We start from the raw sequence: 27,610 nt of genomic DNA, 5'->3' as shown, positions 1-27,610 counted from the left end.
CATTTCCTTCTTTAAGTTGGGAAAGTTTCCTTCTATGATTTTGTTGAATATATTTTCTGTGCCTTTGAGCTGGTGTTCTTTTCCTTCTTCTAACCCTACTATTCTTCGGTTTGGCCTTTTCATGGTATCCCAGATTTCCTGGATGTTTTGTGTTATGACTTTTTTGGCTTTAGTGTTTTCTTTGACTGATGAATCTATTTCCTCTATTGCATCCTCCACACCAGAGATTCTCTCTTCCATCTCTTGCAATCTGTTGGTTATGCTTGCATCTGTAGTTCTTATTTGTTTACTCAGATTTTTTATTTCCAGAATTCCCTCAGTTTGTGTCCTCTTCATTGTTTCTATTTCATTTTTCAGGTCTTGAACTGTTTCCTTCACCTGTCTTTTCTTCCTTTTTTGGCTTTCTTTAAGGGATTTATTGATTTCTTCCTATTTTTTGTCTGTTTTTCATCAATTTCTTTAAGGGAATTTTTCATTTCCTCTTTAAAACCTCTATCATCTTCATCAAGTTATTTTTAAGATGTCTTTCTTCTGCTTCTTCTATTTTGTGATGTTCCGGTCTTGCTGTTGTAGAATCACTAGGTTCTCGTGGTGCTGTATTGTTCTTTGTGTTGTTGTATGTATTTTTGCATTGGTGTCTATCCATCTGTTCCTCCAATTGTTGCAAGTGGTGTCTGTGTCTGAAGAGGCTGCTTTTGGTCCAATCTGTGCTTGCTGTGTTTGTGTCTCAGGGGCCCACTCTTGGTCCAATCAGAGCTCTTGGTCTAATTGGAGCTGGCAGATTCTGTGTCTCAGGGAGGCCCTGAGATTGTAGGGTAGTGAGTAGGTTTGGGGTAGGTAGTGGGTCTTGTAGACTGCAGGGTCTAATGGGGTGTGTTGGTGGGGAAGCCTGTCTGCAAGAGTCTTCCCTGATGGCCTGAAACTGAGGCAGCAATGGGTGGGGGTTTGGGACTTTATTCATTTAATCAATCAGAATTATTCTCCATATGGGGATATATTTTATGGATTGGTCTTTTGCTTAAACCTTCCTTGAAAAATGTTTAATGTACCCACACTGTCTCTGAAATATACTGATATGAGTTAAATATTAGTTTTGATGTGGAATGTTTAATGTTTCAAATGTGAAAAAAACAGTTTAGAGATAATAAGTAAGTACAATTTCATTGGCTATTTTCTTAACCTCATATCTTATATGTCTTTTAAAGTATAGAGTTCATAAAACAATGCTTGTCTTCTTTACATAATCATTATTTATCATTGGTATAATTTGATAATTTAAGAAAGTCTATGCTATGCAGCTAGGCTTAGATTTCTTTTTTTATGTTGTGAACCCTTTGTAAAGGAGTCAGCCTTATCCTTGACTAACTCTTTATGGGGAAATACATTGTTATTCAAGATCCATTATACTGTGTCACCCAGCATTTTTTTTTTCATTCTGGGAATCTTATCTGTTTACTTAAGCCTTTCAATATTTTGGAAAAAATTTTAACTCTAGAAAGATGAGAAACAATATTCACGATGCCATAAGGAGACTTCAGGTCTTAGTTTTACATATTTTTTTGCAGTGTTATGTAGTCAACTAAACCAAAGTCCCCTGTGATGTGAAAGATCAACCAAGTGATTAAGGGAAATAGAATAGAGACAGGAGAGATTATCTTTAAAAATTATTTTTATTTTTAGTTTATTTTATGGGCATGGGTATTTTGCCTACATGTATGTCTGTGAAATGTGTGTATGCCTGGTGCCCACAAAAGCCAGAAGAGAGTGTCAGAACCACTGAAACTAGAGTTATAGATAGCTGTGAGCCACCCTGTGGGTACTTGGGATTGAACACAAGCTCTTTGGACAACCTTATGCCATCTCTCTAGCTTCATGGGAAAGTATTTTGAACTTTTATATTACAAGAGGTAACTGAGGCTCAGGGAAGTTCTACAACTCACTCAGTCATTCAGGAAGCCAAGGACAGAGATGCAACAGAAACTTCATTTTTCTGGTGACTGACCTAGAGGAGCTTTGTTCTGCCTTTTGCTCTTTCTTGGGAGAATTCTGTTATGTTCAGAAGAAACATATATTGGGAATGAATCTTTTTGACCTTGATCAGCTTTGGAATGTCAAGCAAGTGGCTGGATACTAGAGAAACTAAGTAGTTTTAAATCTTTCTAAACCTCTTCTTTCCCTTTGTTTTCTATCCTTTGTTGGTCCCCCTCCCTCTGTATTGTGGATCTCATAGGTCTCTCCAAGCTGCTGTCTAGTCTAAGAAGATGATAAATACACAAATGTGGCATTTCTATATGACCAGATTTGGACTTCTTTTCCTGATTAGTATTCTCCCTGGAACCACTGGCCAAGGGGAATCAAGACGGCAAGAACCTGGGGACTTTGTGAAGCAAGATATTGGCGGGTAAGAAAACTTAATCCTTGAAAGAAAATATGAGTATTATGAATGCTACCTCCCAATTTACCTCCAGAGGGCCTAAATTACCCTGATCTCTGGTACTTATACATTACATTGCATTTGGAAAACAAATCATCAGTTCAGGCTGTTATTGTTACTGTCAAAAGAAATTTTGAAGGTCCTCTTGGACAACTCTCTACATCTCTCTAAAGACCATATTGTGATGTCATAAAAGCAAGTCTCTCCAGTCTTTTATTATTAATTTTATCTACTCTCTCTTAGAGTCCCTTTGGGGGATCACATGTACTTAGCATTGAAACCTGATTGTAAATCTCTCATTTTAAATAACTTTCTTATAGAAAATTCCTCAATTCTCTGCTCACTTTTGCATCCATGCTTCTTGAAGGAATGATATGTTTATCATCAATACATTTCTCTCACCCATTCTTATACCCATCAATGTCAGAATTCTGACCACAGGCCTCTAAGGCAACTTTTGTAACTAAGATGGGTAATGTTAACTCTGTTGGTCAAGTGAGCAATCAAATCCTCATGTTACTCAATGTCTTTAAAAATAAGTAACAATGTTCAATGGATTTTCCTTCCTTAACTTCTTTCTATCATGAAATAAAACATGCATATATAAGCATACATAAATATGACCATGGAATAAATATAATTCCTTTTTTTTTTTTTGGTTTTTCGAGACAGGGTTTCTCTGTGTAGCTTTGCGCCTTTTCCTGGAACTCACTTGGTAGCCCAGGCTGGCCTCGAACTCACAGAGATCTGGGATTAAAGGCGTGCACCACCACTGCCCGGCTAATTCCTTTTTTTTACTTATCTTTGACAGAATTCCTGGGTTTTTAGGATAGGTTATCTAAAGTAAGAGCACTACCCAAAGTCTCTGGAGCAAATGATTTGTAGAAGGAATGCTCTCAAGTGGAATCTAAGGGGAACAAGGGCAGCAAGATACAGAAAGGGATATAGTTCTCTGTGAGTTTGAGGCCAGCCTGGTCTACAAAGTGAGTTCCAGGAAAGGCACAAAACTACACAGAGAAACCCTGTCTTGAAAAACCAAAAAAAAAAAAAAAGGGGGAGAGGATATAGTAAAGTTGTTACCTATCATATCAAAGTGTTACATTTTATTTTCTATTTTTGATGTCTTTTATATCTATATCCACCTTTCTTTTTGACACATCCATTTAGGTATTCCACAAACACCTCAAACTAAGGATGACTAAAGTATCTCCTCCACCTCTCACTCTTTTTTGAAGAGTAAACACAACAAAACACTCCTTTTCCTTTTCCTTTTTCATATTTGAGTTCATAATGCTATCATGTACCCAATAGTTTAAGGCAGAAAATTGTAGTCATTTTTGCCAATTTCCTACCATTCTTCTCCAAATTGAAGCAGTTACCAAAATCTGCCAATTTTACCCTCCATGTCTCTTAGATTATTTTATTTTCCTTCTACTAGCCCAGTTTACTTCAATGCTGTTTTCCACTTGGACTCTAACAAAAGCTTTTAGTTAGCTTACTGCCTAAAATTTTAATTTCATTTGTCTCTATTCCTTAGCTGTTTTCTTTAATAATGCACACTAAATTATAGATTTAAAAATTTAATGCCATTTTCTTGTCTTAAGAGTAAAACCAGAACTCATAAACATGATGTTATAGGGCCTTTACTCACCTTGTTAACCTTATATCTTAGTCCTCCTACCCCAAAACTGTTTTTCAACATTCTTTACTTTTTTTTCAGGTTTATTAATTTATTATTAGTGATATAAAACATGTTTGTTTCATTTTAATTTTAAAATATTTTAATTAAAATATAATTAAATCACTTTCTCCTTTCCAGCTTCTCCCAAGTCCCCTCACTGTAACTTCTTCCACATCAATCCTCTCAAATTGATAGCCTATTCTTCCCTATTATTGTTTATATGTATGTGTGTGTGTGTACAAGTACATAAATATAACCTGCTTAGTCCATTTTATTGTTTGTTTCTACATGCTTTCAGGACTGACCACTTTGTTGGACAACCAATTAGAGGGATCATCCGTCGGAGAGGTTAACTCTCCCTCTATCAGCAATCTTCAGTTGCCTGTAGTTCTTTGTCCAGGAATATGGCCCCCTGAGATTCCCCTCTCCTTCTACATTATCATGTCCATTAATATTGCTATTTCAGTCTTGTTTATATTACCATTTTTAGGATAGACTGTTTCACAACAGACTTCCTAGTATTCTGGATCTTACAATCTTATCATCCCTTTTATTAGATATTCCCTGAGACATACCAAACTGCTGTGGATGACTAATTGATAAGTAAAGTGCTGATTGACTAGTAGCCAGGCAGGACATATAGACGGGACAAGGAGAGAGGAGAATTCTGGGAAATGGAAGGCTGAGGCAGAGAGCCACTGCCAGCCACCATGATGAAAAGCATGATGTAAGATACCAGTAAGCCATGAGCCACGTGGCAAGGTATAGATTTATAGAAAAGGGTTAATTTAAGATATAAGAACTAGATAGCAAGAAGCCTGAGCCATTAGGCCAAACATTTAAAATAATATAAGTGTCTCTGTGTGTTTCCTTGGCTGTGGGACTGGTGGGTGAGAGAGATTTGTTCTGACCATGGGCCAGGCAGGACCAGGAAAACTTCAACTATACCAAATTCTTATCTCATCTGTAAACTATCACTGTTAGAAATGACTCCTTAGGCTTGGAATACTTTAGTATTATCATAATATTATTTTATTTGAAACGATTATTTAAATAACCTTCTTTTAGGTTTTCATTTGTTTTGTTTTTTACTTTACATTTTTGTTAGCATATATTTAAAGAAATTATGACATTCTCATTCATTGTATTTAATGTATTTTGTTTATACTTACCCCATTGCCCTCCCTTGCCCCTTTCTATCTCTTCTTACCAATTCCTTTCCTCTTCATGAATGGAATCTCTTTTGATTTCATTGAATCTTTTTAAATTCTAGATCCCATACATAAAAGAAAACAGCTAGTATTTATCTTTCTGATTCTAAGTTATAGCTATTTTATTCCTTGGTATTGCCCCTCTAATTTTTTTTTTTTACATTTGACTATTTGTCCAATATTCTTGGAAATGGAATTTGCTCCTCATTACTTTTGTGAGGATGGTAATTTTAATATATTCTGTTTCTTTCTGTCTTTTATCAGCATTTTACAGTAATCTCTGGGTTTGAGGGACACAAGACTGGACTTGTATTCTTAGAATTTTTACATATTTATGGTCCCAATATGGAAGATTAAACCACTTCTGTCTTATTAATTCCTTTAGTCTGATTTCCCTGGACTAAGATAGGTATTCTAAATAAGGTAGAGATTCTAAATGAATAAAACTCACCTCTTTGAGTCTTGAAGCTTTTAAACTTTCACTTGTAGGATCAAGTTTCTAAAAATGTATTACATATTTTCCTATCATCTTAAAGACTTTAAACAGAGTAGTTCCTTTTCTTGGTTAATTTTTGTTCTAAGAAAGAGCATTTATTATATTTCTCCCACAGCTGCTTCTTATTTTTATCCTCAATGTTGTCACCTTTCCTGTTTATATTGTTTTCTAACATCCTGCTTGAGCTTAGAAAAACAGATATTCAAGCATCTTAGCAATTATGTCAAACAAGAGGAAAATAAATCCTTTCTGAAACAGCAGAGTAAAGTGTTTGGTTTTACAGCAAGGGCAAAATGATTATATATCTCTTGAATTAGATACCTCTTCTTGTTTATGCTCTTTCAAGTTAAAAATAACTCACGGTTTGTATGGAAGAGACTACCAAAGACTTGGGTCTGGATATTAAGTTTGACACTCTTTATATTTAGTAGAAATAAATGAACTAACTCAACTTAAAATATATGGTGTATATTGACAGTTCTCATACTTAAAAGAGCTATTGTTTCCTCTTGTTTGTTTTCATATCTTCTTACTTATATGTTTGAAAAAATCCATTTGCTATATTACTTTGTCATTTATTTTATTACATCTCCTATGCTTGATCTTCTAGCAGCTTTGGTTGTCAACAGTGGCCTATTCACTAGTTCTTAATTTCAGTCATATGTTAGTACCAATAATTCTCAGTGTTTGGTGTTTGCAAGCTAGAATTTGGGCTGGCTTTGCAGAAGGTTGTAATAACAAAACTTGGAAGAAACTTCCCAGCAATTTGTATTCAACCAGATGCTCCAGATCATTCTAATGTAAAGAATACTTTGGGAAGACAGTTAATGTTTTCTAGGAACTAACAGTATAGTCAGAAATACCAGATCCTCGAGCTTTGGTAGGGCAGTTGTTGAAAAACACACATATAATATCTAATTTAACCTTAAATTTTATACTTAAATTAACTGAGGCTAAGAAAGAAAAAAAATATTTTCCTAAGACTTCATAGTAAGTTATTAGAAAAGTCAGATCTAGAGCATAGTTCTCTGATACTTTATTATACAACAATTTCTTCTGAGGTAAAACCTTTCATCTTTGAAGGAAGTTTGTTATAAAATACAGTATGAAAAGGAAGGTAAAACAAGAGGATGTTCTAAAAGGAGGTAAAACCTTTTATACTGCAGAGAAGTTCATTAAGGTCAGGATGCAAACAATGTAATAGCTTCAAGAAGTCTCTGAAACTGACTAGATTCACTAGGTCTCTCCCTCCCTTAGTGTATATAAATAAGCTCTAAAGACTGCTTAGAGACACTCTCAGACAAGGTGAGATGTCTGGAAGAAGCAGAGACCAGCTGAGCTGACCAGAAAAGGCTTATGCCACCTGAGGTACCTGGAAAGGACACTATCCAACCTGTTGAGTTACTTGAAGGTTGAGTAGTGCACTCCAAGTTTCCAGCTTTTGTGAACTGTCACCCATGCTGGGATGGGCTTTTGGTGATGCCATTGTGTAAGTAACTCCCATAAAACTCATTAGTTAACCAAGTTACACTTGGGTAATATTCATACTTTGGTCTGTTGTCAGTTCCTATCTGAAGTCAGTAGATGTTTATTCATGCCTCCCTGGAATAGTTTCACACAACATTCCTACTGCTATATTTTTGAGGTAAAGCTACAGAAAAAAGTTCAGATTCAAGTAACAAATACAGTTTACTACTTCTATTTTCTGATTTAATATTCTGGCCATCAGTAAATTAGAACTATATATGTAAACAATGTTAAGTTTAACTATCATGTAAGTAAATTTTTCTGGATAAAAATGATCAACTATTAGTAGTTCAGTAAAGGTTCAACGGGCACATTTCCAACTAGTAAGTGAGTACCAAATGAATGTTATATCAAGGTTTTTCAATTTACTGAGTCAGTATAGGTCCCAAATGATACAAATGAGGCACTTAATTGGAGAATATTTGAACAGAGTGAATTTGCAAAATGACTCACTGTGGTGTAGGTATAAGGAAGCCACAAGGAATAGATGAAGAACTCAAAACAAGCAGATGATAGATCATGGAAAGCATGTTTTCTTATGAGGTATGGAGATCTTTAGTTGAGGGAAGGAAGGAACCTAAGGAGATTTGAAAGCTCAGTAATTGTAAGCCTTAATTTACCTTTCTTTATGCAACATTTTATGATGGTGGACAAACTAAGTTGAACTTAGGGAACCAAGGAGCCTTATTAATATAGTTACCACATGCCAGAATTCTGAAAAGAGAAAAAAAAGAAAAATGCATCTGGTTCTGGGTATTATGGCACATGCCTATAATTTCAGCACTTAGTAGGTAGGAGCAGAAAAATCAGAAGTTATATATATGGCCTGGGATATATAAAAACATTTCTCAAAAATTATATCCAGGAGGGTAAATGAAAAACACTGGGGACAAAGAATCATAGTTGCACAGTTCAATGTGCATTAGAAGCTATGATCTAAAATGATGTGACACTTGCATCAAGATTATATGGTAGTGCTGGGTGGTGATGGCACATGACTTTAGTCCCAGCACTCTGGAGGCAGTGACAGGTGGATCTCTGTGAGTTCAAGGCCAGTTCCGTCTACAGAACTAGTTCTAGGACAGTCAGGATTGTTATACAGATAAACCTTGTCTCAAAAAACAAACAAAAATGATTATATGGTAGTGGCTGATATTTTAAGTTGAATTGAAGATGATGGGGAGTTCATTATTTCTTGTTACATAACATAGCCTGACTTGGTGTCATTGCATCTTGAAACTTATAGTCTCATGGCTAGAGAAAGGTATCTGAGATTAAGAGTATGTATTGCTCTTACAGAAGACCTGAGTTTAGTTCCCAGCACCCACGTCCAGAGGCCTACAATCACCTACAATTTCATCTCTAGAAGATCTGACACTGTAGCTGGAGTTATTTCCAGTCCCACCCAGGCCTGCAGCCACTCAGACCCAAGTAACACACAGACTTATATTACTTATAAACTGTGTGGTTGTGGCAGGCTTCTTGTTATATAGTTCTTATATCTTAAATTAACCTATTTCTATTAATCTATAAGTTACCATGTGGCTCGTGGCTTACCGGTATCATTACACCTTGCTTCTCATGGCAGCAGCTGGAGCGTCTCCTGACTCAGCCCTACTGTTCCCAGAATTCTCCTCTCTCTTTGTCCTGCCTATACTTCCTACCTGGCCACTGGCCAATCAGCACTGTATTTATTAACCAAACAGAGCAACATATTCACAGCATACAGATATCCACAGCACTTCCCCTTTTCTTTTTTTTTCAAAAAAGAAGGTTTTAACTTTAACATAGTAAAATTATATATAACAAAACAATTATCAAGCAAGAATTATACTTATGATATCTACTTGGCAAAATTAAAGAAGATATATCTGTCCTATATTTGTGAGTCTAAGGTTTTATATCTAACTTGTGTTTTATCATAACTAAGGAAATTATAACTATCTAGTCTTCAACTACATCAAAGACCTCAGAAGGATATAAGATTACCTGAAAAATGGAAGAAGGACACAAGCAACTTTTGTGAGTAGACAGAGACAGCTGGAAGCCTGGAAAGTCATCCAAAGTTCCTTTGTAAAGTTGGGGCATCTGTCTTCAGCCCACAGGCCTAGAGTCTCTCAGTTGCTTCTCTCTGTGTCCTGTAGAATGTCTGGCAGTTTCCTCTGTGAAGCAGGAACCTTATTTTGCCAAGCAAAGTTTAGTGGTCACCTTCCTATGGGTCCTGCATGTCCAGTCGATCAAATAGTCCAGGCAAGAACAGTTTCTTTCCCAAATGACTATTTTTGCAAAGAAGAACATAAACTCCATATAGAGTGTCTTCAATGCCCATCCTCCTCTCTGAAGTAAATTGGTGCTGCCAGGAGCAGACATGTCTCACTGTTCAGAAAGTCTAAATTTTTAAAAAAATTTTAAATGCCATATTCTGTAGGCCTTTGAAGTGTTTGAAGATTAGCAACCTAACTGAATTATATCTATGTATACCTAGAAAACTTAACATGACTATAAGTTTGACTATCATAGAAGACTAATTATTAATCTGCATTTCATAATTATCCATTAAAATTTCAAATGAGCTGTACAAACATAATACCTTAAACAAGAGTAGAAATATATATGTATACATATATATATATATATATATATGTATATATAACAAAATTAAGTTTAAACTTGTATCAATAAACTAAAATCTATAGTAATAATTAAACATTTCTAAATAAGTTATTGTTCTTTAAAAGTAGGGTTTTTAATCTACCCTTTCATTCTATCATATTTAAACTATCCCCTTCTCTTTAGAAAGAGATTGCATTTATAATCAACCTCTTTTAAATAAAAATATTGGTTTTTCTTTGTCCCAACACCAGAGGGCTCTTCTGATATGGGACAAAAAAAATCTCTTAACCTTAACCTTTTTTTTTAGCAATATGCTTGGGTATAGAGATGGAGTGAGCCAATTCCATCTCCAAAGCCAGCTTGGTATATTGGGGAATTTGGGTGAAGCTTCTCATACTACATCCTGCTGGATGAGGGTGCCGTATTCTTATGAGAACATAAAGAAAATTTTAGGATTATGGGGTAGTCCGTGAGGCTGTATTGTCTGAGCCAGTTGCCTTGAATCTGTTCTGGATGTTGGATCATCTGGTCCATGGTGTCATCAGAGACCTTTCAGGGGGTCTTGGCTGGTCAAACCTGATGTATCTTAATCTGAAACAAATCCATAGCCTCTTGCTTTCTGTGGAAACAAAAGCAGAGCCTCCTTTCCAAAGCAACATATCCTTAGATCCAAATTTAAAGTCAAGATACCTTTAAAATATACATGTTGGTTTAACTCAGCAGCCTTTTAGAATCAAATGTCTTTCTGCAGTTAAAAATCCCAAAGACAACATAATCCAGATTCTCTGTGTGATATCCATGTTCATGTGGCTTATTTTTTATATTACTTTTACTTTTTCTTTAAAGACTGTATTTTTCAAAACATCTATTTATTTATATAACTGCATATATTCCTTTTTCTCTCTCTTTCAAGCTTATGTACATTTTTACACACATTGTAAACTATTCCATCTGCATCTGCCTTATTGTGAACCTAATGCTTTAAACTGCAGTGGTTAGTACTGAATGACTCCATCCACCTCAGCTTTCCAACATGGCGATGGTACACCCACCACCAGCTTCAGAGAAACCATGCTCACCACTGGACTCTGGGAGGCAGTGGGTTTATGCCTCTATCAAAGCAGCATATAGCCCAGAAACCTTTTCTTTTCTTTTCTTTTCTTTTTTTAATTAGAATAAAAGGGGGAAATGTGATATTTTATTTGTGATGGAATGTGATATTTTATTTGTATGTTAATAAATAAGTTGCCTGGAGATCAGAGGTCAAATAGCCATTAAGCAGAAGTCTGGCGGTGGTAGCACATGCCCTTAACCTGATCTCATGGCTGGCATTGTCTCCTGACTCAGCCCTCCTGTTCCCAGAATTCTCCTCTCTCTTTGTCCCACCTATACTTCCTGCCTGACTACTGGCCAATCAGCACTTTATTTATTAAACAACCAGAGCAACACATTCACAGCATACAGATATCCACAGCATGACACATTTAGCCTTAGTGGTCTTCTGTACTTACGTTCACATAACTCCATGCAAGCATACATGCATACATATAATTTAACAATAGTTAAAAAACACATTTCTCAGTTCTTTTAATCTTAGCATTGTAGCACGAAACTTAGACAGTCTTATTAATAAAAATCAAACCTGAAGTCATGTATTGAGGTGAATGCTGGAAGATCAGAGAGGCAGAATAAGCCACAGCCACCTCACCTTGCCAGTTCCTGAACTGATCCTGTTTCCTCAGACTGGAAGCCTCTGAGTCCTCATCTGAATGGGTCGTAGATGAACTGCTGCTAAAAGCCTGAAAGCTTAACCAGGCTATAGTTCCTCGTCCTCATGCCTTAAATATCTTTCTGCCTCCTGCCATTACTTTCTAGGATTAAAGGTGTGAGTCATCATGCTTGGCCTTGAACTCACAGAGATCCAGGAATTCTAGGATTATTATTATTATTATTATTATTATTATTATTATTAAAGGTGTGTGCTACCACTGCCTAACCTCTATGTTTAATATTGTGGCTGCTCTGTTCACCGATCCCAGATAAGTTTATTAGAGTGCACAATATTTGGGGGAACACAATACCACCACATAGCATAAACTGACACCTTTAGTCACCACTTTATTAATTACAATTGGAGTATAAGGGTGAAAAGAACAACCCTTTCATAATCACAGAATCAGTACATTAATACATTTAGCACTGATTTGTCAAATCTTAAAATTTCAAAACCAAACTTTAGACCTAAGATACTGTCAATACTTAGCATATTAGCCTGTGCAGGAATATCTTCTGCATTATGCTCCAATCAACAGTAAGTTACATTGCTAGCAGAGTGTAGCTTAAGCAGGAAAGTGGGAGGTATTTTCTATACTGATCTATTAAAGGCTGCTTTCTTACAGTATCTATCAATTACAGGACCCCATACAATTTCCATATATTTCTATCTAATAGCTATAGCTGAAAGTTTTACTCTGTTCCACTTGGCCTGTGGTCAGGACAAATCTCTCCTAACCACCAGTCTCGTAGCTGCTCAGACCCAAGTAAACACACAGAGACTTATATTAATTAAAACTGGTTGGCCATTAGCTCAGGCTTACCACTGACTAGCTCTTGCACTTAAACTTAGTCCATTTTTGTTAATCTACATGTCGTCACATGTTCTGTGGCTTTACCTGTGTTCCAGTACATGCTGCTTCCTGGACGGTGGGCTGGCATCTCCTTACTCAGTCTTCCTCTCCCAGAATTCTCCTTGTCTGCTTATCCCACCTATACTTCCTGCATGGCTACTGGCCAATCAGCATTTTATTTATCAACCAATCAGAGCAACACATTCACAGCACACAGAATGATATTCCACAGCAAATAGCTCTTAAACTTCCTCCTTACTTTGTCATCTGCATGTGGTAATTCTCATTTCTTTCAGATCCTGATGTAATATGGTTTATCCCAGCAGGTTACTACTTAATAATTTTGTGAATTAGAATTGAAGGGCCTGTTTTGAGACAAAGTCTTATGATGTAGCCCAGGGTGGCTTTCAACTTGCAATTCTCTTAGCTTAGCCAACCTAGTGTTGAGATTTTAGGTGTTGGTGCCACCATGCCTGGCTTTTTTCTGAAAAAGAAGCAAAGCAAAACAAAACAAGAAAAAACCCTGTGATTTTTGATGTATAACCCATGCTGGCTTTACACTTGCTATACAGTGTTGGCTGACCTCAGTATTGGATTGATCTCCTGCCTTAGACTTTTGAATGTTGGAATTACAGACATGCAACAAACATTTCAGGCTTTTAATTAGATTTTTGAAAACTGAAATTGAAATTTTATACTTGTATTTATAGTTCTTTTATTCCATCATGTTAATTTAAAGATTACATTTTACTATGTATGAAACACTATTCTAAAGGCTTTCTATAGGTTCATCTGTATGTAATACAACAAAACCATTAGTTTGGTGATTATGTTAGCCCATTTTAGAGATTAAATATGGAGATAGGAATTGAGTTGACATAGCTAAAGAGTTACAGAGCTCAGATTGAAACCAACAGAGTCTGGTGATAGTCCCTATTCTATCAGTCACTTACAGTGTTTTGTTTTTCACAATAAGAATTAGTTGATACATAGTACTCTTTCAAACTTAACTACTTCATTGTCTTAACCACATGACTTGGTAGAGTGTAGTTTTCTTATAGTACCTGGAGATTCAGGAAATGCCATTTGATAATTTTTTCCTTGTAAAATGGAAACGTAATATTTGTGATGCAGTACAAAGATGTTCTGTGGGATGTCTTTCTGCATGCTGTGAAGGTGTTGCTCTGATTGATTGATAAATAAAATGCTAATTGACCAGTAGCCAGGCAGGGTGTATAGTGTAGGTGGGTTAAGGAGAGAGGAGAATTCTGGGAAGTGGAAGGCTAAGTCAGGAGACGCTGCTAGCTGCCACCTTGAGAAGTGAGATGTAAAGATACTGGTAAGTGACAAGCCACATAGCAACTTATAGATTAATAGAAATGGGTTAATTTAAGATATAAAAACTAGATAGCAGCCGGGCGGTGGTGGCGCACGCCTTTAATCCCAGCACTTGGGAGGCAGAGCCAGGTGGATCTCTGTGAGTTCGAGGCCAGCCTGGGCTACCAAGTGAGTCCCAGGAAAGGCGCAAAGCTACACAGAGAAACCCTGTCTCAAAAAACCAAAAAAAAAAAAAAAAAAAAAAAACCAACAACAAAAAAAAAACTAGATAGCAAGAAGCCTGCCATAGCCATACAGTTTATAAATAATATGTGTGTTTACTTGGGTCTGAGTGGCTATGGGCCTGGCAAGACTGGAGAAATCTCCTGCTACAAAGATGGGTATGTGAGGCCATAGATGATGTTTTTACTTCTTATTGCATAATGTCAGTTTTTCTGATGTTTCATTTGGTCATTTGTTTAAGGCGATGACTTTCAGGAATCTCCGTGTGAGAATTTCAGCCTCTAGGATGGACTGAAAAAGCTTTGAACTAGTGTCCAGCTTATTGCTTTAATCAGAGTTGTGGGTATCAGGTAAGGATCAAATAGTGGTAGGCTAGATAATGCTTCTAACACTATAGCTTTCCTATTTTATATTATTTTTTATACACAGAAATTTTATTATAAATCCTTTATAGATTGGTTTATGAAAGTTCTCTTATCAGAATGTTGCCTCATATATTAGTACCATTGTTATAATGATTCAGATAAAATATGAGAGACTTGGAAAATTATGCATCCATATGGCAGTGTTTTAAAGTAAATAAACTGTGACTTCTTTGCAAACTTTGGATTGTTAGTCATTTGAAGTTGATCTCTGCCTATGTTCTTTTGTAGAATCATGTATCCACAGTCTGTCACGTTGCTGTTTCATCATCTATAATACAGAGTAGTTAAGTCTTCCAAGGGAGTTGACCTCCTCTTGACCATTTCTCAAACCTGGAGATATCAGTTGGGCACTTTCTGAATCCTAAAGCATAAATTGGAATTCAGTTCAGATGCCCACATTTCTAGAGCTCAAAAACAAGGAGAAAAAGTAGAATGGTTTTCTGTATTTATTTCTAAGTAATGAAAAGAAAAGTAATTTAAACGAAAGTGAACCCAAATCATAACAATAAATTCATGTGATGTGTCATACTTTTGAGTTGATTTTTTGTTTACTTATCTTGAAGTTGACTCATGAAACTCCTTTAATAATGAATAACTTGTATTGACTTTTGTCAGTCTTTGTGATTTTATATAGAAATTCCTTTTAAGTGCATAAGAAAGCATGAAGAACTTAGTCCTTATTTTAAATAAACTTGGAAAAATAAGTTAATGTGAACAGGTGGGGCACATGTTGAGTCATGTCTCAAGCCGAGAGTTTTCTAGTTTACCAGTTTGTGTAAGCTATCTACAAAAAAGAACAACTGTTTATGAGAAAGATCGTATGTCACTTTTTGTCTCTATGAAAAAATACTGAAGGAAACAATTTAAGAGCAGAATGATTTATTTTGGCTCACAGTTTCAAAGATTTTAGTCTGTGGTCACTTGGCTGAATTGCTTCTGGACCTATAAATAGTGAATCAGAGCATTATGGCAGCAGGATGTTGTGGAAAAGCCGCTTATTTCATAGTTTCTAGGAAAGAAGAAAGGTGGGGGACACACACACACACACAGACATAGAGGCAGAGAGAAAGAGATGGATGAGAGAGAGATAGACACAGAGAGACACACACACACATTTACATACACATACACACACACGCGCGCACACACACACACACAGTCTTCAATGGCAAACTCCTAGTGGCCTGTTTCCTCCACTAGACCCCAATTACTAATAATACATAATATAAACTAATATAAACTTTTCAGATCACTTCTCAATATGACTATCAGTTGAGGACAAAACCTTCAAAATATGAGCATTAGGGAGGATACTTTATATCTGAACCATAATAGGTTATATACACATGTCCTAGCCAAGTCCCATTCATTCTATATCAAATATCTTCTTACAGATAGTACAATGTGTGCAATTGGATTTCAGGTGTTTCTGATTACTACATGCATAATGTGTAATGAATGTTCTTAGGGTTAAATTTTCAGTTTGACTTCACACTAATGGTAAAGACTGCTCTTGGAGAATGAAAACCCTGAGAATACTAAGAAATGAAATAAATTGACCTGGCTATAATTTCTGATCCAAAAGTGAAGTAGTGGAATTTACAATTGTAAACATATATTCAGAACATATATAGAATGTTATGAATGTCAGACTAAGGAACTGGGATTGTATTTGGTAACACTTCAAGATTTGTGGAAGCCCTGAGAGCAGTAGAGAGATATAGTCTGCCCAGTATTTTAGAATTTTTTTTATAAAAGTTTATTTTTTTTTCTAGAAGATATGCAGAATTAGGGAAATTGCCATTCTTTTACTGAAGTGCATTTTTTTTTTCCTCACTGGGTGGTTGTATGAACTGCATCAGCAACTCTACAGCTCTGCTTCTCTTGCTTTCCCTAAACATAAATACAGTGTGATCCTTAATGAGGTTTAACTAATACTTGTGGTAATGGCATTCAGTATTTAATCTGTACATGGTCTATGAACTTTTTCTCATAGCCTAAAATTACACATCTTTTAAAGGCTTCTCATTTCATTATTAAAAGTTTTGGGGTAGAAATTAAACAGTCCTCACTTGCAAAGTAATTTACGTACCCCTTCCCAAGCTTTCTAAGGTAGGGAATATTGTTTTACATGCAGTTGACCTGCCACCAAGAATGGGGGACATCTCTCAAGGTTCTGTCCATAGGTTAAGAGCTACAGGCAATTAATAGCTGAGAGATAGAGAATCAGTCTTCTTCAGGGATGAGGACCCCCAATAGGTTATCCAATCCCAAGTGTTTAGCTATAAACATATGCACATATAAGGAACATTTAGCATAGTATATTTATATTTACATATGTACATTATATCCTATATAACTAATTAAAGATTTGACAGGGAATATGGAGGACACAAGAGGAGTTGGGAGAAGGCAGTATAATTGATTTAAGTACAGTATTCACACATTTTATTCTCAAAATAAACATTATTTTATTCTATTTTATTTATTCATCTCTCATTACACTACATCCCAACTACAGCCTCTCCTCCCTTTCCTTCTTCCAACTCTCTACCTCACTTCTCCCCCAGATCCACTGCTCTTCTGTTGCTCTTCAGAAAAGAGCAGGCATCTGTGGTGGTATTGTGTTCACCAAAATATTGTGCACCCTAATAAACTTATCTAGGGTCAGAGAACAGGACAGCCACTAGATACAGAGGCTAGAAAATGGTGGCACTCTCACCTTTAATCCTAGCATTCCAGAGGCAGAAATCCCTCTGGATCTCTGTGAGTTCAAGGCCACATTGGAAACAGCCAGGCATGGTGACACATGCCTTTAATCCCAAGAAGTGAGCCTTTAATCCCAGGGAGTGATGGCAGATAGCAGAAAGGTATATAAGGCATGAAGACCAGAAACTAGAAGCTTTTAGCTGGTTAAGCCTCAGGCTTTCGAGCAGCAGTTCAGCTGAGAGCCACTGGGAAGCTTCCAGTCTGAGGAAACAGGATCAGCTGAGGAACTGTCAAGGTGAGGAAGCTGTGGCTTGTTCTGCTTCTCTGATCTTCCAGCATTCACCCCAATAACTGGCCTCAGGTTTGATTTTATTAATAAGACCTAAGATTCCTGCTACAGACATCAATGGGATATTAACCAAACACAGCATAACAAGATGCAATAAGACTAGGCCATATACCCACCTATCAAGCCTGGGCAAGGCAATCCAGTTGTAGGAAATAGGTCCCATGAGTAGGCAAAAGAGTCAGACACACCCCAGTCCCACTGTTAGGAGTCCAACAGAAACCCCAAACTAAAGAACCACAGCATGTATGCAGAGGGCCTAATGCAGACCCATGCAGGCTCCATGGTTACCACTTCAGTCTCTGTGAGCTTTTATATTAAAAAAAAGAAAGAAAGAAAGAAGCCATCTATATTGAGTGGTGGGGATAGAACTGACACCTTAATTATTTTATTCTAATCCCCTGAAATTACTACCAATATATTTTTTTGACTAAATAATTAATTATTAAAATTGCTTGACCAACAGATAGTGTGTTGGCAGCCTAATTGTTATTATTTGTAGAAAATTATTATTATCTTATTTGATCTAATCAACAGTGATAGATATGAAGAATAATGGTCATGGGCTATGGCATCCATCTCATCAATTTAATATGCACATATCTCCATATAGTTTCTTTCTTTCATTGGTGCTACTGTCTGAGATGTTTCCTAGGTAAAGGGAAAAGAATTATGTGATCTTTAAGGTCCTCAATTATCATGATGTACCATGGCTATTTTCCTAAAGTATCTTTGGATAAGCAAAAGCTACAATATCTTGTTCTACTTCAGTTATTGAAAAGAAGGTTCCAATGAGCATTCTACTATAAAACAACATTTGGTTCTCTATGCAAGAGAAAATGTATCAGTAAAAATATGAAAATCATAGAGAAATTAACTAAAAGTATTTTTGCCTTGAATTTAGCATTGACATTTTATTAGTTCTTTGAGAATCTTGATCAAGTGTAAAATCATAGAGAAATTCACTGAGAATATTTTGAGGCTGTATTTAGCATTGACTTTTAAAAAATTATTTAGTTCTATGAGAATCTTTGGCAATATGTCTTGATTATATTCACTACCTACCTCACCTGTTCCCAGATCCACTACTCTCTTCTGTACACATCTAATTTTGTGTCCATCCCCCTTCCTTTTTCATTTTTACAACCATCAAATCCAGTCTACACTGCCCATTTATTCCTGAATATGTGGTCTTCCACTGCATCATCATCAACCTATCAGGGCTCTCATTCTTAAAGAAAAGTGACTCTTCCTCTCTCAATAGTCAATAACTAATAATACCTCCTCATGAAGTGGTAGAATTTCATGCTAACCTCCCCTCTTCATGCTGAGATTTGGTCTGTCTTGAGCTTTCACAAGTGTGCATGCTGTGAATCCAGATAATAGTTTCCTTGTCAGTCACCACCTCTAGCACTTATAATCTTTCAGTTCCCCTCTTCCACAATGATCTTGGAGCATTGGGAGGAAGAGATGTGATATTGATGTCCTATTTAGGGCTACGAATTCTACAGTCTTTTATTCTCTGTACCCTGATCAGTTGTATGTCTCTGTATTAATAGCTGTCTATGGAAAATAAAAGCTTCTCTGCTGAGGGTTACAAGATGCATTAAGAATACAAACTCAATTAAAATTAGGTTATAAAACTGAACAAAGAATTCTCAAAAGAATACAAATGGATAAAATTTTTAAAAAATGGCATCCTTAGACATCAGGGAAATGGAAGTTCAAATTAATTTCAGATTTCATCTTACCCCACTCAGTATGGCCAAGATGAGAAAACTTAAATGAAAGCAGATACATGCATGGATATGGGGAAAGAGGAACATTCAGTCACTGTTTGTAGCAGTGAAAACTGGTGCAGCCACAATGGAAATCACTATGGAGGTTCCTCAAAAAACTAGAAGAAGATGCACCACATGATCTAGCTAAACTACTCTTGGGTGTATACCCAAATCTTGTATAATATTAGAGGGACCAGCCTTAATATTATACATCCCAGGGGTTCAGTAGAGAGAACTATTAACGGCAAGGACTATTTTCGGGAAATAGAATCTCAGCACACCAAGCTCTATAGCCCACTTGCTTTAATTCCTCTGGCATAACATCCTATATACACAGCTTCAGTTCTGTTCTCATGCCTAGCTCCTTTCTTGCCTGATTTCTCTCTATACTTATCTATTGCTCCCTCTAAGTTCTATCTTAATTCTCTCCTCTTAATTCTGCCTCATCTAGGTCCTTTTCAGCTTGTTCTTACCCAGCTAGTACTTCCCCATCTGGCTCTTCCTCATCTTCCATCTCATTCCTCTAGTACTCTCTTCTAGCCCTTCAATCTAGTTCTTCCCAATCTGTTGTTCCTCTCAAGTTCTTACCCATCTAGTTCTTCCATTCTCTTTTTTTCTTCTCTGTACTGTTCTTTTCTTGTCTACAGAAAATACCTGCCTTTTCTTTCCTTGGGCAAATGGTTCCCTGCCTCCTCAGGAATGTTGTTTTATCCCTCACTTTGATATGTAAAAACATCTTTTGTTCTCAGTCAAAGTGCTCTGGAGAACCATTAGGCCTCCTCAAGGCCAGGGGATGGTCTGAGCTTCATTAGCACAGGAAACAAAGCTAGGTGTCTAGTCTCCTGCCAGCTTGTCTCCTAAGCTCAGCAGGGCAGTTAGTAACTTAGTAGGTTCCTCAGGTCTGGGGAGCTGAACTGTTTACCAATTGGTCTGGGCACACAAGGATTTCACAGCAGAAGACAGCTGGAATATTAAAGGCGGGGTAGCACCAAATATTCATAATAAATGGCTTTTCCTTTTGACAGACCCTTGGCTGGTGAAAGTTCAGCTTTAATGCACAGCTGAATCTCTATGATATATTCTTGCGGTCCGCAAGACCCAAAGGACTCCATTTGATACTATATAGATGCCTACTGCTCAGCAATGTTTATTGCTTCTCTTTTTACACTATCCAACAAATGGAAAAAGCCGAAATATTCAGTATCTGATGAATGAATAAAGAAAATGTTAGTAAATTGATGGCTGAAACTGCAAGGAGACAGTTCAGCCCTAGAGGGCGAGGTATCCCAGACACCTGGAGCTACTTAGGACAAGAGCTCTGCCCTGAAGGTGTCTTGGACACCTGGAGCTGTTTAACACAGCTGTGATGGCTGAACTGGAGACAGTTCAGCCCTAGAGGGCGAGGTATCCTAGACACCTCGAGCTACTTAGGACAAGAGCTCTGCCCTGAAGGTGTCCCGGACACCTGGAGCTGTTTAGCACAGTTCTGATGGCTGAGACTGCAAAGAAACAGCCCAACCTTGGAAAGGAAGGTTTTCTGACTTCTAGGGAGAGTCAGGCCGGGAACTGCTTCAGCAAGGAAGGGTATCCTGACTCTTCGGGAAAGTCAGGATATATCTGGTATGATGGGGGATGGTTTCCCTGCAGGGCACAGCAATCCTGCTCCTCTCCTGGAGAGCCACAATCTCTGGCTCAGTGTTACCAGCTCTTTCTCGCTCAGTCCACTTTGGGACATCCCAGCAAGGTTCTTCTGTTCAGCTGTCAATGAAGGTCTTCACCCAATACTTCTTTGAGAAAGAGGTTTATTTGGGAAGGAGGAGTCCAGGAGAGTAGCTGCCTCTACCAGGGTGGAGAGAACAGCTCCCAACTGACTGGGCAGGGCAGTTTATATAAGATGTCTAGGGGGCGGAGTCAACTGTGATTGGTTAGTTTATTTTCTGCCCAGGGATTGGCCAGTTTTGTGAGCAAGGGGCAGAGATGGCCCTGATTTCAGGGCTAAACTGTGTTTCTTTCACTGGCCTTTCTTGGCTTTTTGACACTACCTCTAAGGCCAGGGCACATTTCTTTCACTGACTCTGATTCTAGGGGCCAAAAATGTTATTTTGGTACTAGTTTCAGAGTCAGGGCATATTTCCTGGGTTCTGGGTTTGGGAGTAAAGTGTTTATTTCTCTGGCTCAGGTCCCAAACACAAGCTGTGTTTCTTTCCCTGGTCCTGGGCCCTAGGGCCAGGATTCTACTGTCCTGCTCTGTGATTGGTTGATTTCACAAGTCAGTTGGACAGGGGCAGAGATGGCTCTGATCTGAGCTAAACTGTGTTTTTCTCACTGGCTTTACTTAGCTTTTTTTACACTACCTCTAAGGCCAGGGCACATTTCATTCACTGACTCTGATTCTAGGGGCCAAGAGTGTTTCTTTGGTACTGGTTTCAGAGTCAGGGCATGTTTCCTTGGTTCATTTCTCTGGCCCAGGTCCCAAACACAGGCTGTGTTTCTTTCCCTGGTCCTGGACTCTAGGGCCAGGATTCTGATGTCCTCCTCTGTGATTGGTTGATTTCACAAGTCAGTTGGACAGGAGCAGAGATGGCTCTGATCTGAGCTAAACTGTGTTTCTCTCATTGGCTTTATCTGAGCCATCCTTCCCTAATTCTGGGCTCCAGGGTCAGGGTGGGTTTCTCTAGCCAGCCCCTTTCCCCTACATTTGGGCCTGAGGGTAGTTCAAGGTTTTATCTGAGTCTGTTCTTCTGTGATAATGTGTTTCTCTGGACTATATTGGAGGTTAAGTTCTCAGTAATAACATTTTTCTTCTTTAATTTGAACAATCAGATGTCTGCCAGGTATTGTTCCCAGCAACAATGTGTCCAGGATTTCTGTTTGTTTGTCTGCTGCTGAGATGAGGCTGGAACATGTACCTGGCAAACTTCATGCAAATGTAGAAGGAAGAATGCAAGTGTTGAGTACTGTTCTTTTCCGCACAGGCAATTATTGTAGCAAATAGAAATTGCTTGCTCTGTGGTCAAGATGTACAACTATTAAATTTGTCTTGTCTACTTAGTGAAATCTAGAATTCAAATGGTTAGTCATGTAATTGTTGCCTATTAAGAACTCTTATTTTCCTTTGCAGCCTCTCTCCCAAGCATGCTCCGGATATTCCTGACGACAGCACTGATAACATCACTATCTTCACTAGAATCTTGGATCGGCTTCTGGATGGCTATGATAACCGGCTTCGACCTGGGCTTGGAGGTCAGTTATTCTAAGATATTGCCTCTTAAAAAGTAATAAAATGCCTTCTGTTGACCAAGGGGCTTAGTGTACAGTTGAGTTTCTTTACTCTGAACATTATAATTTCATTCTAATCATTCACTTCAGTGAGTGACCTTGCATTTAGTTTTGTAGGATTTCATTAAGCAAGACAAATACATTATGCTATGGGTTATGTTGAATGGCAAGTATGCAGGTATATGTGTTTAATTCTCCCCAAAGAATTTCATAGTCACATATAATATGCCTTTTTATTGTTAAAGACTTCATTATATAATTCCATAAAAAAGGAATTATTTTATAAGTAATACACATACAACTTAACCTAATACTCATTTCTAATTTGTGTTCCTATTCAGATTTCCTAATTATAACCAAAATGTCCCTTATAACAATGTCCCTTGATTTGGATTCCATCCGGGCTTGAACATCACCATGCCCTTTTAACCCACAATCTGATAGTTACTCCTTTATAATGTTGCTAAGGTATTCTTTATTCATTTTTGGAAATAAAAGCACAAGAGCTAATTGGATCTTTCTTGGGAAATTATTCCAGAAGGAGACTCTGTGTGTGTGTGTGTGTGTGTTTGTGTGTGTGCGTGTGTGTTTGTGTGTGTGCATGTGTTCAGATTTAAATCTTAATGTCTACCAGGTCATGCACCCTGGAATTAGCATTTTTCAGCTTATACTTAATAGGTAACATATGGAAAAATGTTAATATTGAGACTGCTCTGCTCCTCTTCCAACTATTATCTTGCATAAACAGTGACAGTGATATATATCCATTATGTATCCTATATATTTTGAAGACAGCATTATTAAAAGGCATCATGTGTATTTCCCTTTAGTTAATTAGCTAATCACCTGTGTGAATTTTCTTATCTTAATGCATTTGAAAACAACATTATTCATTTTAGTGAAAAATTTAGCTTCCAATTTGCCATATTTGCCTACTCTGAATCATTTCAGGTTGGCTTCTGTGTTCTTTTGATATGGTCATGCCATGTTTTGAAAAATTGTTTAGTAGAAGTCATGATTCATTTTTAACTATCTTGTGTGTTGCGTGATTCATCCTACCAATCAGTCACTTTTCAAAAATAGATCTTTTGTAAGGAGTTATATTCTGAGTGCTAGGTGTTCTCCTTGCAATAGCAGCATCATTGCTTCTGTTTCAGTGAACAGAACTTAGAAATGGTAGACATACATGTGTATATGCACACATATGTGCATTGACATGCTATATACTGCTGTGGGAAGTTCTGTATAGCAAATATGTTAATAAATAAAACAATGATTGGCTAGTAGCCAGACAGGAAGTATAGGTGGGACTAACAGAGAGGAGAATTGAGGGAAAAGGAAGGGAAGGAGGAGACTGCCTGAAGCCACCACCAGGACAAGGAAGATGTAAAGTACCGGTAAGCCACAAGCCACGTGGCAAAGTATAGATTAATAGAAATGGGCTAAATATAAGAGTGAGAGCTAGACAATGATAGGCCTGAGCTAATGGCCAAGCAGTTTAAATAATATAAGCATCTGTGTTTTTATTTTATAAGTGGGCTAAAGGACTGCAGGGGCTTGGCGGGACCTGGAGAGAAAACTCCAGCTACAATATACAGACCTGTATATAGTTATAAACACATGTACACAAATAAGTACATATGCATATCAATGTAGATGTTTATGTGTAGTGCATTTATATTGATAATACTAATTCCAGAATAGCATAGTAGTTTTATTATTTTATCTACTCAGTCTTTCACTTCATCTCCAAACAATTTTTGGATTTACTACATGCCTACAATTAAAATACACATTTTCTAAATAAATTAAAAAATGTATCTCCAGGATTTTTGTTAATTGTTTTTAGAATAACTCTATATGACAGTTTTGTGATACAAATAATGCATTGCTGTAGGGCAGTATTGGAAGAAGAGACCAATCATACAATCATTAATTGTATTTATCCTGGATAAGTGATTATGTGAAAGAACAAAGTTTGTGACAAATCACAGAGTTAGAGAAGTAAGGTGTAAGGGGAAGAACAGGATACCTTTTAGTTCTGGCTTATGTGATTCAGTAGTGAACACTGGAGGGGAATCACTGCTTTTTAATTTTGTTCTTTTGGAGTTGTTGAACTGGGAATGTACTATGAAAAGGAAGAAGAAGATACATAGTGGAAGGAAATTATCTACACCACAGAATTGTCCCCTGACCTTGAAACACATACTGTGTAATGTGTGCTCCACTCACAAAATATATAATTGCGTGTTAAAAAATAAATGTCAAAAATATGAGATGAGACTTTTATTCTGGCTAAATTGAAAATAAAGGGATCACATTTATCTTCTCATCTTACACAGCAACTGCAAAGTGAACAAACACACTGAGTAATGTTCTTCAGAAACTGAACAAAGGTAGCACATGATAGTGATTATTAAAATACAGGAAACAAAGTGAGCTTCCCAACTGCAGCTGCTGACTGCTTGGGAACCCTAATAATGCCTACTGGGCTCCTTAATGACAAGATAAAGTGGAAAGACTTGAGAAACTGAGGATATTAGCCTCTTTATTCTAGGATATGTAATCCTTACTAGTAAGAACATAATGAAGTAACATGAAGAAGAGGGAAGAAGGCAGGGAAAGAGAGAAAAAGGAAGAGAAATTGTGAGACAGAGAACCAGAGAGGGGCCCAGAAATCTGCAGAGGAGCCTTTGTAAGCTTTCAGGCAAGTATTTTCAGGTTATTCATACAATGCAACAACCTAAGGTAGGATGAAAGCCAACTTAAAAATCGGGAGGAGCAACAGAGTTGAGAGTAACTTATGTTTCTACTAAAGACATGCTACATGGAGTACGAGGTAGGATTTTTCTGAAGGATAGAGCCTCAATGAGATTCAATAATATTCCAAGACTAAAAGTTGATCTAATCATATATACCAAAGCTTAAAGTTAAGCTTCAAAATAACATAATACCGCAACAAATGTCAAGAATATTTGTGTTATAACATAAAAACTAATAGCTGGCCAGGCAGTGGTGGCACATGCCTTTAATCCCAGCACTTGGGAGGCAGAGCCAGGTGGATCTCTATGAGTTTGAGGCCAGCCTGGTCTACAGAGCAAGATCCAGGACAGGCACCAAAACTACACAGAGAAACCCTGTGTCAAAAAAAACAAAAAAAAACCCCAAAAAACAAAAAACCAAAAACCAAACAACAACAACAACAACAACAAAAAACCTAATAGCCAATGAAGAAGACTTCACAATGGCTACTGTCCAGTCAAAAATTTTTGAGTATGGAAAAAAAAGATTACATAATTAGATAATAGGTAATTAGTGAATCTACTCTAGAAAAAAAAGATATACAAATAATAGGACACAAGGTAGTTTATTGGATGTACTCTGAAAAGAAAAAAAAGAGGATATAGATATAAGATAAAGGGTAGATTATCGAATCTATTCTGAAAAGAAAAAAAGAGATTATATATATGATAAGATAAAAAGGTAGATTATTGAATCTACTTTTAAAAGGCAACTACTAGTTTTAAATATTTTGTATTGGATTGGATTTTTGTATATTGTATACAAATTTTGTCTTGGAGTCACCAAAATAGGATAAATTTGAATTTTTTTTGTCTGAATTTGTCAAATGTTAATGAATTGGACATTGTTAATGTAATTCTTGACAGTATATATTGTATATACTTATTGTACTTTTGTATATAGTTTTTCTTGTAGTAGTTATAACTTTTTTATTTAGACAAAAAAAGAGGAAACATGGTGATATTTTATTTGTGCTCTAACAAATAAAACTTATCTGGGAATCAGAGGACAGAACAGCCACTAGATAGACATAGAGGCCAGAAAAATGGTAGTATACATGCCTTTAATCCTATCACTCAGAGGCAGAGATCCATCTGGATCTCTGTAAATTCAAGGCCACACTGGAAACAGAGCCAGGCAGTGGTGGCACACACCTTTAATCTCTGCACTTGAAATCTCATATCTTGGTTGGGAAGGATACATGCCTTTAATCTCAGGAAGTGATGGCAGGCAGCAGAAAGGTATATAAGGCATGAGGACCAGGAACTAGAAGCTTTTAGCAGCAGTTCAGCTGAGACCCTCAGAAGTGAGGACTCAGAGGACTCAGTCTGAGGATTCATGGATACAAGATCAGCTAAGGAGTTGACGAGGTGAGGTTGGCTGAAAGAAGAAGGCTAACACACATCTAAATCACTAACACTGGATGGAAGTCAGAGAGAGTCAAGTTAGAAGAGATCATGAAATTAAAAGGGAGCATGGAAGAAAGTAGAGGTGTAGATGGAGGGATGGGAGTGATGTTGATGCAATGTACACACATCAATATAATAATGATAAATGATAATTTAATAAAAAGTAAAACAAACTTTCTAGCTAAGAGAAAGCACTTTAAAGTTAAAAATATTAGTAGATAAAAAAGTGATGGGACAAGATGCACTATGTTAACACAAATCAAAAGAAGACTGGACTTATTCTTTTAATATCAGGAATACAAATAAAGAGCAAAGAACACTGATGTGAGTAAAGGAGATTATTTCATAAGGCTAAAGGGATTCGTTCATCAAGAAATATGATAATGTAAAAGATTCATGAATTGATATCTGAGCTTGTGGATAAATGAAGAAAAGCTGAGAAAGAATGGAAAAAGAACTATATTTCAAATTTCAACACTGTTTTCTCAAATGAAACACAGAAAACAAATTAGCACACATTAACAACCAATTGATTTAAATGCCATTCCAATCATCAATAAAAGAAAGATATTCTTTTCAAGTTTCCTGGTAATATTTCCCAAGGCAGATCATATTCTGGTTTATAAAATTAAAAGAATGTTGATATGATGATTTCATGCTTGTAATTTCAGAACTCTGGAAGCTGATACAAGAGGATAGTGAGTTCAAGA

General features: G+C 36.9%; 1 protein-coding gene across 1 annotated transcript in view; it reads left to right on the top strand.

Moving 5' to 3' along the window:
- The first annotated feature begins 2,255 nt into the window (after positions 1-2,255).
- The window catches only part of Gabra3 (gamma-aminobutyric acid type A receptor subunit alpha3), a 172,720-nt gene continuing 147,365 nt past the window's right edge, over positions 2,256-27,610 (top strand). The window contains exons 1-2 of the mRNA XM_059251255.1: positions 2,256-2,401; positions 22,532-22,653. Of these exons, the coding sequence (XP_059107238.1) occupies positions 2,262-2,401; positions 22,532-22,653 (262 nt within the window). The 5' untranslated portion in view covers positions 2,256-2,261. The remainder of the gene's footprint in view (positions 2,402-22,531; positions 22,654-27,610) is intronic.

Source organism: Peromyscus eremicus, chromosome X, assembly GCF_949786415.1.
Source record: "Peromyscus eremicus chromosome X, PerEre_H2_v1, whole genome shotgun sequence".
NCBI classification, from domain to species: Eukaryota; Metazoa; Chordata; class Mammalia; order Rodentia; family Cricetidae; genus Peromyscus; species Peromyscus eremicus.
This window is presented reverse-complemented; position numbering and strand designations above follow the sequence as displayed.